At 38.2% G+C, this 21,580-nt stretch overlaps 1 protein-coding gene across 1 annotated transcript in view; it reads left to right on the top strand.

Moving 5' to 3' along the window:
• LOC139744195 (laminin subunit gamma-1-like) overlaps positions 1-21,580 on the top strand; it is a 103,912-nt gene that overhangs the window by 48,710 nt on the left and 33,622 nt on the right. The window contains exons 4-6 of the mRNA XM_071654649.1: positions 1,937-2,112; positions 19,025-19,213; positions 21,242-21,359. Of these exons, the coding sequence (XP_071510750.1) occupies positions 1,937-2,112; positions 19,025-19,213; positions 21,242-21,359 (483 nt within the window). The remainder of the gene's footprint in view (positions 1-1,936; positions 2,113-19,024; positions 19,214-21,241; positions 21,360-21,580) is intronic.

Raw genomic sequence — 21,580 nt, forward strand, 5'->3', positions numbered from 1 at the left:
TTCTTTCTTTCTTTCTTTCTTTTTTTTTTTTTGGGGGGGGGGTTATTCTTTATAAGCAGACATTCATAAAACAAATATTGACCCTTGTCACCCTATTCGTCCGTTTCACGCCATCAAGTTCTGCCCTGAAAAGCACACCTTACCAGGCCATTGCCATTCATTGAAGGCAAAGAGAGTGCTGACATTTTACTACAACATTCTGTCTTGATGAGGAATTCTGATAGATTGAGCATGAAATTCATTTGAAATTCCTTCAAAATATTCATCGTTAAGGTGAATTGTTGCCCTGAATTATTTCTGATATACAATATCTGTTATTTTACCCTTTTCGCTCTCTCTCTCTCTCTGATATCTGTGATGATATATTTCTCCCAGACATTCGCATGATGTTGCCTCTATTGCTGACAAAGGGTCTTACTTTTCAACCCTCCCCTCCTGTATGTAGGTGCGCTACACTTTGTGTAGTTCTATCAGAATCAGAGTGACAAATGTTTAGATTTTTATGTTTAGTACTTGGAGGAAGTTTATTGCTTTAGCCCATCGTGATTGAAACCAGTGTTCTATTGATGCTGATGATAGATTGTGCAGGGTTTGTCAAATACAACTTTTTTCCCAATTTTTTTTTAATTCTGTTTCTTTTATTGTAGTGAGAGAGAGAGAGAGAGAGAGGGAAAAAAAAGATAATTGATAGCACCACATACGGCAGGGTCATGGCGCATCTAAGGAAAGGTTAAGATCAGTGGTTGGAGACACCCAAACAAACCAGGAACTATTGTCTCGCGTGGGGTAAGGCACAGGGAAAGTGTAAGCATTTTTGCCACAGCTTTGTAGGGAGAGATCCAGTGATATATCTAGTCCTGTAGTGATGGATGGATTTCCCCTCACATAAAGAAATAGAATACAAGAGCTAACAGAGAGGTCATATTTACACAAAGGGGATGTGGATTCACCCCCTACCACCTGTTGCCTTGTGGTTGTTGTCCATTCATGGTTAGGATGTACAGTCGTCTTTTTTTTCTTTCTTTTTTTGATGTTGCCTGGGGATAATGTCTTTGGATTCAGAGCCCCCATGAGATGAATCATAGTGGTCCCCCCTCATCACTGTCTTTGAGTCATGCCTGAATTTCATTGAGGTTGACTCAACATGGGCATTGTTAAGGAGTGTTTTTGAAGTGCATGGGAGTGCAACTTTTGAGTGGTATCTGCACCTTTCCTAATACCCCTATCCTCCATTTACGTGAACTCGTATCTTCTCAAACTTTGATAAGTTGTACATTGTTGTTTGTTGGGGCAAGTGAAATAATAATTTGGGAGTCCAGTCTAAGTGTTTGTGTGTCCAGCTTTCAACATATGTAACCTTTGTTTAGTTATAAAACATTCTTTTTTTTTGGGGGGGGGGGGTGGGGGGGGGAATAGATTACATTGTTTTGTAACTATCAACAAATTGTTGTACCAGCAGCTGAATACACATGATGGCATGACCAAGTTGAAGCTCCTTGGCATGACTCAGTATTTGCTACAAGTAAAATGTACTTGGTGATGAGAATAGTATGTTCATGACATCCAAGTCTTAACAATTTGTATCTGACTGAAAAGACCATATTTTCCCGCAAAGTGACACGCTGAATGTGGTGTGTAAAAAGTGAATAATAATGCTGTATCTTGAATGTTTGGTAAAGACTGGCACTCTGTACATGCAGGTATTTTTCACCATAAAGCTTCAGGTACTGTTCCTGTATCTATCCCAAAGAGTTGATGGCTCATTACAGCAAATATTGCCTCAAAGAAATGCTGTCAGCCATTTATCTGTCAAAGGAAGGGCCTCACGTAGTGCTGCTGATGATAATGATGCTGGTAGTTGTCATGACGATAGCAGTGATGATGGAGCTTTTCCATTCATTTCCCTCTTTCTCCCATTTCCACCCCGACCCCACAGGTGTAAATGCAACGGTCACGCTAGCCAGTGCGTTGAGGCTCCCAACGACCCCTACAACCGACTGGTCTGCCAGTGTGAACACAACACAGCAGGACCAGACTGCGGGGAATGCCAGCCCCTCTTCAACGACAGGAAGTGGAAACGCGCCACAGCGGGGAGTGCCAACGAGTGCATCAGTAAGTATACGCCTTTAGCTCACTCAGCTCGGTGGTGGCCATTTATTTTGCTCAACTACCCATCCCCCTCCCCCCACCCCCTTCCTCCTCATTTGGATTGCGGGGGGGGGGGGGGGGGGGGGGGGGGGAATGATGTGATTATCTTGGGCAAAATTTTTCATAATTTCCCAGCGGTATTCGTCAGCCGTTAGCTATGATGTGGCAATTATAAACCCCTGTCAGCATCTACAGCATGGTTTCTAAAAACATCCCTTGAGATGTGACTAGGATATGTTGCATACATGAAAGTTCCCAAAAATCATAGCAGAAACTTATGTTGCAAGACAATGGTAAGATTTTTGACAAGTGCCGGAGGTGACAACACACAAAGCAGAACAATTGAGCATAGACAGATACATGTAAAACAGGTTAAAAAAAAGAGGAATATAATAACAATAGATAAGAGCAAGGTGGGAAAAGACTTCAGAGGAGAAAAAAAAAGGCTTTTCAGGAAATATGATTTAGGATAAAGTGAGAAATGTTGACATATGGCTGTACAAGAGTAGACTATCATTCTGTCAAACCTGTTGTAGACACACAATCTTTATGTACATGTAGTTAGTTGTTCTTTTCTTTGATAAATTTTTCCCCATTTAGAAGCCTAAGAAGTCAACATAGTTTCCTTTTTTTTTTTTGCTTTTAATCCACTTCGAATGTGGGGGTCAAGTTGAATTCATGCAGAGTTGGGACATGTGTATCGCACATGTTTTGCAGCACCACTGGAAGCTGGCGAAGGAATTCTCTGTGAAGTCTGAGGCTTCTGTAGATATCTGTACCTGTAATATTGCATTTGGTCAAGGTTGCCGTGACTTCTGAACACTCTAAAAATGCGGTCAGGACTAAAAGCAAGCAATTGCTTCATGCCCTGAGGTTCAAAGAGGGAAAAGAGGTATATTCTTAGGGAAAGGAAAAAAAAATATTTCCTTTTCTGTCAGCTGGTTTGCAACACATTTTTGGAATAACAGTTTATCTCAGCCTGTTTGTCTCAGCTGAAAAAAAAAAAAGATATCAGAATGTAATCTCAAACCAATACTGCCCCTGTGTTTTGAATAAGAAATGCACAATAAATAAAAGGTACAAGAATTGTTTGAACAATAGCGACACTTAAAATACAGGCTGCTGAATGATTTGAGGGGAGGTATTGCCACAGTAGCAACAGTCATTGTAAGCTATTGACCGAAAGATCGGTCTGTATCTGGTCGTCGGGGAAATGTTCCGCGGAGACTGCGTCTGGCTTCACCGATCCCCTCCTTATACAGACCGAAGTCAATGATGCTGGCTCTTGTGTAGATGCGCTGCCAGCGGTCGCGCACAGATCAAATGTGACGATAAACCAAATTTCAGACAGCTTTTTTACATTCAAACAAGTTTGACATGACATGACACATTATTCAGCAATATTTTGGGTAAATTTCTCACATTGTGCAATCGAAATACTCACAGTAAGTAGGTTATAACACAGAAATTTTATCCATATCGCAACATGGCCGTTCGCTAGCAGTAAGTCGCCATTTTGAATCTGTTAGCCAATCACATGCCAGGTACGTGTTTAAATAAAAAAACACGTAGAAACTACCTCGCATGTGATTGGCTAATGGATTCATATATTGAAGAGCTGCTATGACTGTATCGACGGGCTGGTAGTTGCATCTTTAATCATGAAAATTCTACCAAAATGTTGGATATATGATTACTTTGGTGAGTGCAATGAATACTTGAAATGTTGATTTTGCTATACAAGTTTAAATTTGCCGATCTAGGGCTGTGAATTAAACGCAATCAAGAAGGGTGTGGTACCTCACCCAATTCTCCATAGAGACAGTGGTTAAGAGCTTCCACACAGCGATGTATACTACCAACTTCCGTCTGTCTACGGAGGAGAGCGATAACGTCAAAAAAATAAAAGACTCCTCCTGACAGACGGATCTTTCTGTCTATGTAAACTACAATATAGCTGTAATGACCAAATGAAATTGGGCTTGATGTGGAGCAATGAGTTAAATGAATAAATATGTGTCTAAATTTATAGTAACTGCCAGAAGATAGGAGGACAGTCAAGAAGTTTTTGAACATCACTGAAACTAAAGACCTTATATTGTAATTTATGTGGCCAAGATGTCATAACAGTCCATTTTATAGTCAAAATATATAACATATGTCCCACATAAATCACAACTTTTATCTTCAGACAACTGAAGAATTCCTATTCGTCATGCTAAGGAAATGAGGGGAATTTCAAAGGACAGTTTAAATCTGTACTGCGTAACTTGCAAGTGCAATTTACAGTAGGCCTACATAGTTATTAAAGGTACTGTGGTTGTGATGTGTACCAAATGATACTTGATGATGTCACCTTTCAGACAAAATTTGTTGAAATTCAATTGCAAAGTCTCTACAAAAATTAGGGTCTTTATTCTCCCCGTGTGAAAAGAAAAGAAAAGAAAAGAATTTGATTTTAAGTGTCATTATTATCATTATTTATTGGACTATTTCAGAAACAGACAATATATTACAACAGCACAAAAACAATGCTATCATACATTACACATTAAAGTGGGACAGAACATAAATGAGGGAAGTAATGCTCATGACTTATTGAGGGAAATGTGGATAGAGGCAAGGGTGGTGTAAAGTTGTGATCATTTCATTGTGAAGGAAAACATTGAGGCTTGAATGCTCTTTATAAGGGTACTGGGTCTGTTCCAACAAATTGATTTGTCTATGACTGCAATAAATCTTGTGTGGTATACAAAGAAACCTTTTAAAGGGATTAGCTTTAAGTCCAAGGATTTTTTTTAAACACAGTTAGTAGAGTATGAGGAAAGTTCCTGCATTATATCAGTCTGGTGTGTGTCTGTGTTGATAAGTTCTGCACATACAAGGTTGCAACTTGCAACTGATTGACAAATTGCCCTACATCGATGTAAGACAAGATTGTAACTTTCCAGTGGCAGAGGTGTGTGCTACTTCAATTCTGCTGGAGCAGAAAACTTGAACAGTGCCCTCTTGTGACAGTGTGAAAACTCTTGCTTGGAAGTGTGGGGGCCCCCAGTTATGTTATCTATTCAAGGAACATTGCAAGGCAGTATTATATCAAGCAATAGAAATAAGTGAATTTCCTCTGGCCTGAAAGGAATATTAATTTGATTGATGCTCCTAATCATGATGATAATGATAATGATAACATCTTAGAAAAATGTGATGATAATATCAATGATAACAATGCTAGAGTTTGCTTTATTCTTTATTAAGTAGTAGCAGTAGTAGTAGTATTAGTAATAGCAGTAGTAGTAGTAGTAGTAGTAATAGTAGTAGTAGCAGTGATTCTAGAGATTCCTAGAATTTAAGTAAATTACTACTGTATACAAAATATCACTTTGGCATTGTTTAGAAGAAATGAGCAAAAGCTGTCAAAAGAGCTAGTATGGTAGTAAAATGTATTGTAATGTGTGATAATTATTAAAGAGATATCTTTAAAGGACAAGTTCTCCTTCATAGACATGTGGGTTGAGTGAATGCAGCAATATTAGTAGAACAATTCAGTGAGAGTTTGAGGAAAATCAGACAATCCGTTCAAAAGTTATGAATTTTTGAAATTTCTGCTCAGTCACGGCTGGATGAGAAGACTACGATAGCTCGTGATGTCACATGTGTACAACGATATTAAGAAAGAATAAAGAAAATTCAACATATTTTCACTTTTCTTGCATAACAAAAGAACACTCGACTTCTCCCTTTCAGAAGGCAAGGGGATAGTATAATATCATCCTTAACATACGTCAGTGACAAGTCAAAGAAATGTGCACTGTATTCAAAAAATAAAGTTTTGTGAAATTCTCTTGTTATTTTCTTTATATCGTATGCATATGACATCATACACTGTAGTAGTCTTCTCATCCAGCAGTGGTTGCACAGATACTTTAAAAATTCATAACTTTTGAATGGATGGTTGGATTTTCCTTGAACATTCACTGATGTGTTCTACTAATGTTGTTGCATTCACTCAATCCACATGTGTATGAAGGTGGACTTGTCCTTTAAGTACCCCTTAAAACAGTTAAATAGGTGTTTATTCACAAACATCATCAACAACAGCAACAAACAAGAAAAGTAGAAAAAACAAATCCATGAAGGAAGGTTAGTTGTCATTTCATGTCCTTACAAGCCAGTTATAGGTTTCTAGGATCTCTACTTAATGTATTCATTTTCTCATGATGTAGATGTTTTAAGATCAAAACTGTGTGCTGTTTCTGAGCAAATGAAGGAAACAAGCAAAATTCAAACAGTTCTATTATATTTTTTACTGTCAAGCCTATCTGTAGTTAAAGTGACCTATGGCACACTTCTGTCATATGAACGTGCTTGATGACATTTGATGGCACTTAATGAGGTTTCCTGGAGAAAGTTTTGTTTGTTTGTTTGTTTTTTGCCTGTAAATGACTATCTAAATCCACATGAAATACTCACATATTGTATGCAGTTAGAGTGGGAAACTGCTCAGTATGGTCACGGCAGACAGATGCCATGCTGCCCTCATGTGCCTGTTTTGCTTGTATCTGTACTGGCGTCAATGTGTCAAAATATGGTCATACATAGAGTCATACAAGTACATATCATATGGCAGATTGTGTATTGGTAGATTGTGCACAGTTGCCTGAATCAAACTATAGAATAATGAGTGTGTGGTACAGTTACAGGGAGAGTGAGATTGGATTTCATCATTGAGATGAGATAGGTAATACACAGCAGGATGGGGGGGGGGGGGGTGCATTAAGTATATTTCACATTTGACCCTTATTTATATATGAGACCCCATGTGACTCGAACAGAAACTCATGTTAAAAAAAAAACAAATATGGTAAATTTTGAAGCTGAAGTCAGATGAGACTGTGACACTGTTATCCGAACTAAAAGAAATGAGATCACCATCCCAGAAAGGAATTGATTGTAATTCATTTTCTCTTGGTCAAAGCCCCATTGAAGCCCCCTCTCCCTGTATTTATTTGTCTGTCTGTCTGTCTGTCTGTCTATCTCTGTCTCATTTCTACCATGAAGCTGTATTACGAAAAGCAGAAATCAACCAACATTCAGCAAGTCCAATTTTACTTCTTCTCCCAGCTGATAAGATTTATATAATATTGACTGGCCTCGAGGGAGATACCAGAAATTATTGCCCAAACTGAAAGAATAATTGCCCTCGTCTTCGACTCGGGCAATTATTCTTTCAGTGCGGGCAATATTTATCTGGTATCTCCCTCAAGGCCAGTCAATATCATAATTATTAACTATCCCCTAGGTAAACTAGGAAAATATGTGAATACGGCTATACACTATGAATAGATCAAGCCACATTTGACTACCTGTAGATCATCGCCAACATGTTGAATAATTGAAAAATTGTTCATCAATGTATATCATTCAACTCCAACTTCAAAGATACATATGTAGTTGTAACAGGCGAACTTCAAACATCAGAACGCTTGTACACTTTATTTTGGCTTCTGTTTCAATTTGGAGAGTTGTAATAACTGATGGTCACTCTGCAGTTATTGAGCACAAATGGACTAATCATTGTTTGACGCGTAGTGCTGCTGGAAGTGGTCGACCTTGTATGAGTTGATTTATCGGCGTTCTTCTGCGGTGCGTGTAATCGACACCGCAGCGACCTCCTTGAATGTTTTCTCTTCGTGGTCGAATGGAATGTTTACATACGAGTAAATCAGGGAGGTGGGAAGAGAGATTCCACTCCTTCTCTTCCCACCTCCCTGTTTTACAGTGCTCTCCTATTATAACGAACACAGTTATAACAAAATTCGGGTTATAACGAAGTAAAAATTTGGGCTGCAATGTCATCCACTCTATGTATTTCTATTGTCTATTTGTTCAGTTGTAAAATAACAAAATTCTGATATAACGAAAGAAAACTGCCGGTCCTGAGGATTTCGTTATAACAGGAGTCCACTGTATATGTAAAACCCCGGATGCTCGTGATATGCTCTAATGTCGCCTGCTGAACTCCCGACCTTGCAAAATACCAACTGTAATTGCCTCACAAAACTACCTCGTATAGGTAATAATTTGTAATATTAATCTGTGTCCTGTACACGGTAAAGAATTCAGTATAAAAGGATTATCTACATATTTTTAGGACTTGGTTTTTGGAATGAAGTACTGGTATGCCTCTTTAACAACTAAAATGACTTGTATTTGATATTAGAAAGTTGAAGGCTCTAAGTAACAATGGGAGAAAACTTTTGCGGTAGATATTGCATACTACAACATTCAAACAGTATCACATGATAAGAGCGTAAATGAGAAAGGAAATTACATTGTTTTTATCTGAAAGTAACCAGAAGATGCCCAAATTAGGCTTTCAAAAAACACATTATTTCATCAAACCTATGGTATACATTCCACATTTCATGATTATGATAACAAGAATTTTTTTTTTACTGAAATGTTTCTTTTTTTAGAAGGTCAACTGAGTCACTTATGTGATGTAATGATTAAGACTTCATTTTTTCCGTGAGGATTGTCAACAAATAGAATGACACTTTACTTTGTTAAAAAGCAATAATATGTTAATCAGTTGCAATAAAAAAGTAGAACAATATTTGTCGTATCACACAGTTTAGATCTTTTTTGTGTCAATATTACTCTTATTGAATAGACACCTCCAACAAAATTGAAACATCTTAAAGATTCTGTCATAATCAGCAAGGGATTCAGTGTTTTTCCGCCTATACAGCTGGGTTATCAAATACATGTACATCCTTTATTATCACTTGAATATTATCATCATTTCCCTGTAGAGGATGTCAAAGCAGATTTATTCACCAAAAGATTGCATAAATTATTCAATACATGTAACTACATGGAGACATCAATGCTGTCCCAATACAGTTTCTTTGATTGTCTTTGATTTCAGAGGAGTACACTTTACTGTACATGAATTTAGCTGAAAACTTGTCTTTCATCAATCACTAGTAAAACCATTTCGAATTACTAGTAAATAAGCATACTATATTTTAACACAAATTTAGATTGAAGTCATGTTTTTGTTTTTGATGATGATATTGTGATAGGTAAGAAAGTGCCTAAACTATTCAAAGGTATGAAACCAATGAGGGAAGGAATACATGTATTGCAACACATGTGGCCCAAAAGCCTAGTTTCTGGTCCATTATAGCTCGTGGGAACTCTGGCCATATGTGAAAGGTCGTGTGAAAGTCGAAAGGGTCAGCAGAGATAGGCACGGCCTGTTTATTTAGAGTATCCATCGTATACTATGAGGCCCAAAATATGAGAGTTACTCATACACTGGCTCTTTGAAAGATTCAGTCAGTATCGATGGTCTTTTTTCTTCTTCTAATCATATGCCAACTTTTGACCAATATGATAAGGAGCACAGATTGCATAAAAACCAAACATGCATTACAATGTACATGTTTGTCCCCACTGTAGGTTAAAGGTATCATATAGTTTTGGTGAGACCTAAAGTTCTTCTCTTTTCTAACATTTTTGGTGTCAGTAATGAAAAACTTCTAATGAAATATGAAAGAGCTTGTAATTCTAAGATGAATTCAATGTTTATTTGATGAAAATTGGTTTTGAAATGGCTGAGATATCCGAAACAGAGCTATCGTAATAAAAGGTTGTACCCATCTTTTTATGATTGCTTTGTGTTACCTTGTTTTTGGATGTCTCAGCCATTCAAAAACTGATTTTCAACAAATAAACTTTGCATTCCTATTGGAATGGTATGCTCTGTGCTATTTCATTAGTGGTTTCTTGGTATCTTGCAACACGTTAAAGCCCAATCCTCATCTCCACCTATATTATATCATCCCTTGAAAGAATTGCTTTGTTACGTTAAAGCAGTAACCTCATACATATCATTATATTGCACTTCATTGCAAAGAACTGCCATGATGATCAGGGCAAGAGAAACATTTTTTTTCCCCATTTTCCTGAATTCCTCTGGAGTGGTCACGTCTGGATGTTGTTGTTGTTGATGATGATGATGGTGATAAGCATTATTTCATTATGATCACTTTTTGTTGTTACTAGATGTCAGGAACTGATGTAATCAAAGATCATTTATCAAAGCTCATGTAAAAACCACATTCCAGAATTGGCTGTGAAAGACATTAATATGTTGCCAGAGAAAACTTGCAAGTGTATGTAGACTATGTACTTGATTGTGAATATGCCTGCATTTTATTCTCCAATTGATGGATGTCATCATCATCATCAACAACAACGACAGCATCAACAAAAAGATTGATAAGTATAAAGTGAAAAAGGATTATAAGAGTGTTACATTTTATATACCTAGTTTGCCAGTCCAAAGGCAGTCAAGTGAAAATCTAATTTTTGCATAACAATGCATGGGAGTCATTCTAAACCTGTCCTCACATAAATCATTGCCCTCTTAAGGAACACTACTTTTGCCAGAGCTATAACTTTTTTATTCCTTGCCGCATCCTTTTTCAAATTTTCACTAAACTCAATTCAAAATATTATGGCTTTGTCATAGTAAAAGGAACTAGATGTGAGATTTTCCATGAGTACACCTTCACTGTACAGTATGATTAAGTGAATTACTTTGATTTGCAGCTCTTTTACTTGATGAGAATGTAGGTATGTGTGTGTGTTTTGATTTTTGAGACTTCGAAATTGTAGTACAATGCTGTTGTTGTAAAACTTGTCTCTTTCAGGGTTTTTCCTTATGAATTCAAATCCAACTCATTGCTCTCTGTGACAGAGTGCAGGTCCGTTAGATTGGAGGTTATTGGTATTATATTATTATTATGCTTATACACTCCCAGACTGTAAATTTCTCTCCGTCCATCAAAATATTACAGAGGTGATTTGTGTCGCTCTCCTACTGGGTCAAACCTCATTAATGCCGGAGCCACACCAGTAAATTGAGGGAAAGCCTTACAGCAGTGCAAGTAACACGTTCTACTGTTCTTTCACACACACAGGTTAAAGACTTATATCCTTCTTTCCTTATGCACTCCCCCTCTCTTTCTCAACTTCCGCAACGCTTCACAGTGCCAATTATTTATACTCATTTGATACTTTTCATCATGATAGAATGTACCAAGAAATTTTGGCACCTCCAAATTTGGCAGATAGAGCAAAAGAGTTGTATGATATATTTATGAAATAATAAAATGGCTTTGTTACTTTATGAGAGATTTTTTTTTAATGTACATCATTCATTATAATTCTGTTACTTTACTTGACTTACAATGTATCTGTGATTCTGTAGCAATGCTTCACAAGTTTTGGCTCGTGCTCTCTAGAGTTAGTTATTTTCAGTTAATTTTATGATCACATGTGAGAGCTCAGTATAAATCAAAATCCAAGTGAATTTTGTCAAATGAGGGTCGTGTTTGATAGAAATGTTGGCAAACATTTTAAAAGTCCTTAAAATGTCATATTGTCTTTCAATATTGTATGCTTCAATGATGTGATGCTTGCATCATGCTCACTCGTATGGCTGTGTGAAGTTGTCGTGCCAGTGCCAGTGCCAGCAACAGAAATGAATGAAACTTGCCAACATCAAAACCAGTAGTGCTTGAAATCTTCCGCTGTTCGCCATGGAGCTCCATGGGAGTGTAGAGTTGTCTTTCGCTGCTTGCGAGAGCGGGGCTTTGCAAGATGGAAATTTGACTCTGGTTGTGGATTGGAATCACAGGGGGAGAAACAAGACAAGTATTAAGGTGATGTTATTGAACTCTGCCATCCCTCCCCCCCCCCCCAAAAAAAAAAGAAGAAGAAGAAGAAGAAGAAGAAGTTTTGAACAGCTGTTGAGCAATTTCTTCATCCTATCAGAGTAAGCATGTCGACTACATAGTCGGAAAAGAAAAGAGGAAGATTGAACGTCTGAGAAATAATCTTCCACTGTTCTTGCGTTTGGTACACGTCCCAGCTGTACACTAAAATCCCAAATTGTTGTTTGTGCTCCCACAAGTCTAGACGGTCTCTCCCATTTAGACTAAATAGTATATAATTCTGCTGCTGCTCTTTTTTTGTCCCCGCCGAACGAGTTCGAGCAGGGGACTATGAAACGGGCTCCGTACGTGTGTGTGTCCGTGTGTCCGTCCGTCCGTGTGTCCGTCCGTCCGTGTGTCCGTTCGTGTGTCCGTGTGTGCGTCCGTGTGTGATCAAAATCTTCAATTTGCTACTTCTCTGTCATTTATGAGCCAATTTTGATTCTGTTTGCTTTATATGATAGCACTACATGGGAGCTTTGAAACTTCTACACAGAATTTCAGTCGTGACCTTTGACCTTGACCTTTGACCTATATTGTACATTTTGCTACAAAATGCTACTCCTTCGCCATTTCTAACCCGATTTCGATTCCGTTTGCTTTATATGATGGCACTAGGTGAGGGCTTCAAAACTTCTACACAGAATTTTGACCTTTGACTTCTTTGACCTTTGACCTTGATTTTTGACCTATATTGTACATTTTGCTACAAAATGCTACTCCTTCGCCATTTCTAACCCGATTTCGATTCCGTTTGCTTTATGTGATGGCACTAGGTGAGGGCTTCAAAACTTCTACACAGAATTTTGACCTTTGACTTCTTTGACCTTTGACCTTGATTTTTGACCTATATTGTACATTTTGCTACAAAATGCTACTCCTTCGCCATTTCTAACCCGATTTCGATTCCGTTTGCTTTATGTGATGGCACTAGGTGAGGGCTTCAAAACTTCTACACAGAATTTTGACCTTTGACTTCTTTGACCTTTGACCTTGATTTTTGACCTATATTGTACATTTTGCTACAAAATGCTACTCCTTTGCCATTTCTAACCCGATTTCCATTCCGTTTGCTTTATGTGATGGCACTAGGTGAAGGCTTCAAAACTTCTACACAGAATTTTGACCTTTGCCTTCTTTGACCTTTGACCTTGATTTTTGACCTGTATTGTACATTGGCTACAAAATGCTACTCCTTCGCCATTTCTAACCCGATTTCGATTCCGTTTGCTTTATGTGATGGCACTAAGTGAGGGCTTCAAAACTTTACACAGAAATTTGACCTTTGCCTTCTTTGACCTTTGACCTTGATTTTTGACCTGTATTGTACATTAGCTATAAAATGCTACTCCTTCGCCATTTCTAACCCGATTTCGATTCCGTTTGCTTTATGTGATGGCACTAGGTGAGGGCTTCAAAACTTTTACACAGAATTTTGACCTTTGACTTCTTTGACCTTTGACCTTGATTTTTTACCTATATTGCACATTTTGCTACAAAATGCTACTTCTGGCGGGGACATATATTACGCACCGCGTAATTTCTACTTTTCCTTGTTTCTTCTGGGATTCAAAGAAGAATTTAGTTCATGTAATGATGAAAGAAAGAGGATTTATAGTGAAGTTGGCAATAGATTGAGTCATTGACTTTATGAGGAGTGATGCATATCTTGTCAAGAACAACAACAAAAAAATCTGCAGGCTGTGTTACTGTTTCTTTGACGAGACTTCATGCTCAGTAACTTTTCTGTCACCAGATGTTTAGTGTGTTTTGATACTGCTGTTAAGAAGCTTTCATTCTATACTTAACAAGCCTGTATTCTTCTTTCTTTTTTTTTTTGTCTGTATGGCCATTTTGTCACTCATGCTTGTGAAACTCAATAATCATTTTAGTGAGGAATGAATGAAACTTTGCATTCCAAGATAAAGTAGAAAGTTTTAGCCTTGATTACATGCACCAATCATATCACTGTGGTAATATTGCTGCTAGCTGTCATCACTCCAAATGTATCTAATCATGTTTTATTATCATGGTTGTGACAAAAAAAGAATGGTATGAAGCATTGAGTTGTGGGAATTATACTGCTTGCCACTTTTGCCAGGGGTAAATTCATTTAATGCAGTATGCGACTATTCAATCCATGGCTTAACACAGTTTCCAGTCTCCAGTCAAGAGAAACCAGCACTTCTCATTTTTCCTTCATAAAGAACTTTGTGAGAAAAAGAAAATCTTTCCCCCTTTTTTTTCAGCCAAATTATGATATTAAGGTAGAGTTGAACCCTTAGTTTCACTCTAGCCAGATGTGCTTGAGACATTTCCCTGTTGACAAGAAGTAATGCCCCTCCCCCCTTCTTCCTCTTTCTTTTTGTCTACCACATGTACGGCCGACTTTTTCTCGGCAGATTTGTGGTCTTGTTCTCAGTATCGGATCCTGCACAGAAGCTAGCTAAATGAGGCATGTGCTGCGGGCACCAACAATTTTGGGGAATCAAAGAGTTTTCAGAAGACTTTGGTTGGTTGTAGCCGCTGAGTGCACATGGGAATGGAAAATTTCAAAGTATCGGGGTGTTCTGTTGGAAGGACGACATTTAGTTGAGTTGTGTAGCACGTCATTGCTAGATCATAGTCTTCTTTCATTGCGTGGAGAACCACATCATTTCTGCCTCTTCACCATCCTGTCTTGCAGTCCATTTGACGTCCAACAAGAATCCAAAAAGGACATTCTTTCAGACAACATCAAATAGCTATTAGCACAGTTTATAACTGTTACAAGTAAAAGCTGTTTCTGGTTTTGACCACTTGTGTGGCTGCATTTAAGATTTGGATCCCTCTTATTGTTGTTCTTGTTTTTCTTGCCATGCGTTTGTTTCTGATGTTGGGATTATTCCAATGAAATTTGGATGGTTGGTTCTAATATTTGATTGGAAGACTCGATGTGCACCGTATCTCTGGTGTGAGATTAAGAAGACAACTGGGAAGGTGCAGTGTACCCTGAAGACTTATCATAAGTTTGGAGATATGCTGAGGGATTAACTTTGAATTTTCCTGCGAGAGAAATTAGGGGAGTAAACCATACGTCAACAGCTCTACATTGAATGAGAAACAGGCAGGAAAGCATCCTTGGTCTCCGTGGTGATGGTCTGAGCAGTCAACTTCCCTGTGGGATAATTGCCTTTAATTTTTCCAGCATTGCATTTCACTCAACACCATTCTGCTCGCGTCCCATGTGTGTGCTCTTTTGAGAACCGCTGAACACATTTGCGCACGTTTCATGAAACCGACGACGTACCAGCGTTGTAAAGCCAGTCATGCACTTTTGTTCAGAATTTTTACGTTAATATTTTCTTCTTAAATATTTTAATACGCAAACAAAAAATATTCATTTTCATAGCAAGAGCTTCCCAGGAAGAAGGAAAGTGATTTGCCTGTTCCTTCGTGCTTCCTAATGCAGTTGGAGGATGTTATTAAGCTGGAGCAGAAATTAGCATCGGACAACACCCTCTGCATTCCTCCGAGGCAACGAAGAGTCACCAATTTATTGTTAATGATCTTCTGGGGGACAAATTAAAGGGCTCTTGTCAACGCTAATTTGCAACATCTGGGTCAGCCACAGATAGCTGGACGGATCGCGCAAAACATATTTTGTATTTTCGCCCCGCCATCCTCGGGCCGAGTCGCTCACGGTTCACCCTCATACACACATGGTATATGACTTGAGCTGATGGTTTTTGCGAGATCATTGCCATTGTGTCATGTGGATTGTCGGCTATTACGCAGTCAAACTTTCTTCCATTCCCAGTATATGATGTCATTGCATATAGCCATTTCTTGATTGCAAAAGATTTGCAGCCTCTGTCATCAATATATTGCTTGAGCTTCCAAGTTGTGGTGTCTTTAATGCGGATCATTTTCATTTCTGGAATAGAGTTGTGCAATTTACCAGCAACAGATCAGTAGCAGGATGGAATTCACTCGGTCAGTGCTCTGCATTCTGGTCATCATGACTGTACTTTCGTTCTGCGCCAGAATGACCCAAGCATACTGGTGCTGGGATTTCTACACGCGTCGGTGGGAACGTATGTCCAGAGATCCTAATCATTAGCAGATAATATCAGCATTCCTTGACAACTTTCTACGGTTTTTGCACCAGTTTGGTTTGAATGTGTGACAGAAATGGGAAAAGTGCGAAGAGCAGTTTTTTTAATGCTTCTTCATCGCAAATTCAAAAAGTAGATATGCCATGTATAAGTTATTCAACTTCACTGAAAGAACAAAAAGAAATTCAATTCTGTAAAAGAAGATTTTGTGTTGAGGCTGATTTTGTTGTTTCTCTGCTCACAACTATTGTGTTATTCTGTGTAGCAGCCAGGCATGTAAGATGATATTCTTGCTGTGTATTGGTGATAATGTGTGATTTAAAAAAAAAAATGACATTTATGGCTTATGTGTACTAGGAGAATTGTCTTGTCTTTCTGTAGGTCTTGATATTTTGAAATTTATATGATATTCAGTGCTGGCTAAAACACATATTCAAGATTTTATCTCATTTGTAATATCAGACATAATCAGATATCTCAAATACCAAAAGCATTATGGCAAGATTAATCACCAGAAATGTATTTATTTTCTTTCTCGGTCATCCAATGGAAGGTGCACTGTAAGTCTTGTTTTTTTGTGAGAATTTTGGCAGTCTATTCTTGAAATGCTTGATGTTCACCTGAAAAATTGTTGTCGAGCCGTTTGTTAAGTTCTTCATGTTTTTAGATAGATATGACATTCAATAGTCGAAACGCATATAGTCAAATGCTCATCATATCCTCAAATATCATCAGATAGTATCTCAAATACCAAAAGCATTACAGGAAGATTACCTCCAGGAATATACTTTGTAAATTTCTTAATCATCAGATCCAAGATCATCAGATCCAAGGTGTCTTGGTTATTGAGAGAAATGCTATGTCGACAACTTATTCTTGAAATGCTTCTCACAAACGGTTACAGTATGATTGATTGGAAAGTTACCCGGAATGATTCCCAACTTTTTCATGTTTTTATTTTTTTTTTTAAAGGAATAATTTCTAGCAGCTGTATGGATTTGTGTGTGAGTGTTCTATTTACAATTGTTTTGGGTGTAAGTGTCACGATGGCAAGTTGACTTTATATATGTATTATGATTCCTCTTGATTACTTGATTTTCTGCCACAATTTTTTAAATTGTTTTACCTTAAGAAAGACTGTCCCTTTACAACAATATCATTTTTTTTTTGCATTGTGATATCTGACAGTTACTGAAACAGAAAAGAAAATAATCAATTGCAGTATTTTCATATCAGAATCTCATTCTGGACCTTACAGGAGAATAAAGCCCTAATATATCTGAGGATTGAGCAAATGCAGAAATATTACAAGAACACATCAGTGAAATTAGAATATCAGACAATCCATTCAAAAGTTGAGAGTCTAGAAAGTTTGCATACTGGTCTGGCTGAACAGGAAGACTACAACAATATATGATTTCACAGTTGGCCGGCAATGTAAAGAAGACATAAGGAGATTTCACCTAACTTCCCCTTTTTATGAAAATTACATGTTCTTTCCTCTTTTTACTGACAAATGTATAAGGAAATTCATCCTCCTATGTGAAAGAGGTACTTTGTATAAAAATGAAGTGCTCTTTCATTATCCTAGAAAAATAAGGATATGTTGAATTCTCTTTGTGACATCACAAATTGCTGTAGTGTCTTTTATATCCAGCAATGGATTTGAAACTTTCAAAATTCACAACTTTGAACTGATTGTCTGCTTTTTCTCAAACTTCACTGATATATTCTACTAATGTTTCCGCATTCACTCAATCCAATGGGTTTCATATCCCCTTAAATAGCTGTCTGGACCTCGGCTGCTTTTAGAGTGAGGGCGGTGAAACAGTGCCGTGTGGGGGTCTTCTTGTATCGAAACTAGAGCGTAGAGGAATAGACCTCATCATCTTTCATGTCAAGAGATCACCAGATTGCAGTAGATCGCCAGTTCAGCTGACACATCAGACAATCTGGGAATGTGGTGATGGAAAGTGAGACTGAATGGAGCAGGGGCAATAAACATGGCTTTCTGAATGGAATCACTCCAAAATGTGTGTGTGTGGGGGGGGGGGGAGATGTTGAATTGGTGTAAGATTATTTTTATTTATTTTATGTGCCCATGAAGAAATGCTTACAATTGAGCAACAGAAGGAATAGGCTACAGGAACAGGAATAGGCGTTGCCAAAGGGCAACACAGGGGCAAAAAATGCAAGCTTAATGGGATGGTATAGTTTTGCTTGAGATGGAGCGTCAGGTTTCCAACTTTATTCATGAGATGATGAAAAACCTCTCACGAAATATGAAAGAACATACTATGCTATCAAGAGGAAATCAAAATCTATTTGATGAAAATTGGTTTTGAATTGGCTGAGATATCCAAAAACAAAGAGGTTCTGATAAAAGGTGTAACCACCTTTTATTATGACACTTTTCATCAAATTTCGATTTTCGTATAATATTTGATTTTCATCAAATAAACTTTGAATTCCTCTTGGAATTGTATGCTCTTTGATATTTCATATGTGGTTTCTCATTATCTCACAAAAAGTTAAAATTTGAATCCCCCATCTTAACCAAACCTGTGCCATCCCTTTGAAATTGGGATTCTATAGTCTCATTTTCTAAGTCACGCAGCTTTTCTTTTTGGAAATTACATCACTACGGATCAAATGCATCATGTCTTTTTTTTAATAAAACTGTAACTATCTTCTGTATTATTGTGACACATTCTCTACATAATATCCCACTAGCTTTCCTATGTCTGAAAATGCAACCCCAACTTCTCCCAAACTGTTAGATCAAGCTCAATCAATATGCAATTCAAACTGGACTGGTCAAGATATGCCTTATGTTTACAGAGCACATATGAAAAACAAAATTTGTTCAGGTGTTTCATCTTGCATGGTGATGGCTGAAGTTGCTTTAAAGTTGTTGTTGTTTTTCTTTAAATGTTTATGGCACCTGATTTCTTAATTCATTTCTCTGTATCTTTTCTTGATTTCTTCCAGAGTGTAACTGCAACCTGCACTCAGACCGATGCTACTTTGACGAGGGTCTCTACAACACCACCGGGTCTGGCGGCCACTGCATTGACTGCCGAGACGACACCGCTGGCGTCAACTGTGAGCGTTGCCGTGACGACTACTACCGCACCTCTTCTCAGGCCAGGTGCCAACCGTGCAACTGTGACCCAATAGGTACACTGTACTTGTCTGAAATGTGACTTGGTGTGTTTGGAGCACAGTGGGTAAAGATTAAATAGAGTGGTTTAATAGGAGTTGTTACATTTACGTTCTGGGTGGGAAGATATTTTACATTAGATCCCTGGACTGTCTGTGGAGTGCAAAATGTATACCTCTTACAAGTCTCATCTAGACATTGTCTGGCATCAGTGTAAGAATTTGCTGCTACATGTAAGTGGTGAAGGGCTAGACATGCATTGCGATGGAGAATGCCGTTTTGTATAAGCATTGTGGCTTAATAATGTGTACAGTTTTGGTTCTGGTTGCCTGTTACAGTTCTTTCTCATAATGCAAATGTAATTTAGGACAAAGTGGCCATTTTGGGTCATTCTTCAGTCTATCTGTGAATGTTAATGCACTTCACCTAGGTGTATAAAGTTTGACAATGAATTTACTGATCAGAACTTCTGTGTGTGTGTGTGTGTGTGTTTGTTTGTTTGTTTGTCTGTCTGTTTTAAGGGGAAGGGAGGGATTTAGCGACAGAGATCAAGACTAGAAGGTGAAGATTGGATTTCTAATGTGGAAGAATTTTGTGCAAATATGGGCTTTATTATTGAAGATTGGTAGGATAATGGAAGCATTTTGCTGCAACCTCAACTTCCACTCCACTATCTATGTATATTGGAGTCAGCATGTCTACACTGTATGGGACACTGACCTGTGTACAGCAGCCTCTATATGTGACTTCTTGTGGCAGGAATGTACTAGGGTTCATTATTCTGCAGATTTAGAGGGATTCCATACAAGTCCAGGGTGGACATGGGCTGTGGTTTTGTGAATTTATGCCACAAGTGTGTTTCTGCGCACTCACATTTTTTTTTCTCTGAAATCAATACAGAAGTGATGATGTACCTGGCTAAAATTTTTGTTCTCAGTCTTCCCAAACACATGTCCTGCATGTGTGCTGTGGTATGCCTTTGTCCATGGCAGTACATGTAGTTGTAACTTTATAAAGGAGAAGGGGGAGCATTAGTGGCTTGTCATGATGGATACAACCAAAAATACTTACCTTGGTGGGTAGATAAATCTCACTAGTCTCGCGTAAATTAATTTCTTCTCCACTCCTCTTTCTTTTTTTTTTTTTAAAGGAAATCAATGCAGACGAGTACATTGTAAATGATATTTTCTGAAATGTCCACAAGCTTCAATGCTGTCACCCATTATGGTTAAAGTACAATCATGTGTTTTCTGATAGATATATTTTTCATTCATTCATTTATTTTTTTTGTTGTTGAATTTATTCCTCTTTTTTTTTTTTGGGGGGGGGGGGAGGAAGTTGTCTTTGGTCCAGTATTTTGTAAGATTACCGTAGGTACCTTTAAGTACATTGTCAAGTTTTCATTGGAGGAGACATCTGGTGATAAATCATCTTTTGAATCTACTTTTGTGTTGTCTGTGGGTCAAAGTGAGCTCTGTGCATAAGGTCTTGCAAGGTCTGAGCTTGCAAATACTTCTCCCCGTTGACGATGGATGATTAGCACCCACTTCCCCTGCTTCCACAGTTTGACCTCGTGAAGTGTGCAGGAACGAATGCAGGAAAAAAGAAAGGGAGGTTGTAGATGGAATGATTTGTAAGAAATAGTTCATCTAAAAATGGGAAACTGAGTCTAGTCTCCACACATCTATATCAGATGTTTGTGTTTTGGAAAGACATTGGCTCATAATGTGAGGTACAGTACTTGTTACCATAGCAACAACCAAAATGCTCGCAAGTGATTGGTTGCTGCCAGGTGGCTGCCATCATGGCTGTATTATAATCTGTGTAAGGTGCAGTTTCAAATTAAAATCTTGTGTCCAAGTAGCTGGCTAGTGAATCTAAGTTGTCCCCCTCTCCCATGCCCCCTCTACCTCCCCTCCCCTCCCCCCTTCCCCCCCCCCCCCCCAAGCAGTGGGGTTAGAGATTCTTCGTCAGTTTTACAGAGAATACTTTGCAAGCTGTCTCTCTCAAATGTTGTGGTTGCTTGCCATCATTGTTCTCCTTAGGATCTCTGAGCCAGCAGTGCAATGACCAGGGCCGCTGCCAGTGTAAGGTGGGCGTGGGAGGCGACAAGTGCACCCAGTGTCTGCCCAACTTCTACAACTTCGGAGAAGGAGGTTGCAGGTATGTATCCTGTTTCACACTGTTGTGATACTCTTGTAATTCTCTCTTCCTGATGCGGTTGATTGAGTCATGTGGTGGGTCTAAATGTCATTATTGTAAAAATGGTAATACTGATAATGTTGATTGAATGATGATGATGATAAAAGTGATTAATGCTGTTACTAATGATAAAGAAAATTATAATGACAAATGATATTGCAGTTATTATGATAAGGATCGTT

Source organism: Diadema antillarum, unplaced genomic scaffold (genome assembly GCF_040938485.1).
Source record: "Diadema antillarum isolate AM-2024a unplaced genomic scaffold, OU_Dant_1.0 scf00000035, whole genome shotgun sequence".
In the NCBI taxonomy this organism is placed as follows: domain Eukaryota; kingdom Metazoa; phylum Echinodermata; class Echinoidea; order Diadematoida; family Diadematidae; genus Diadema; species Diadema antillarum.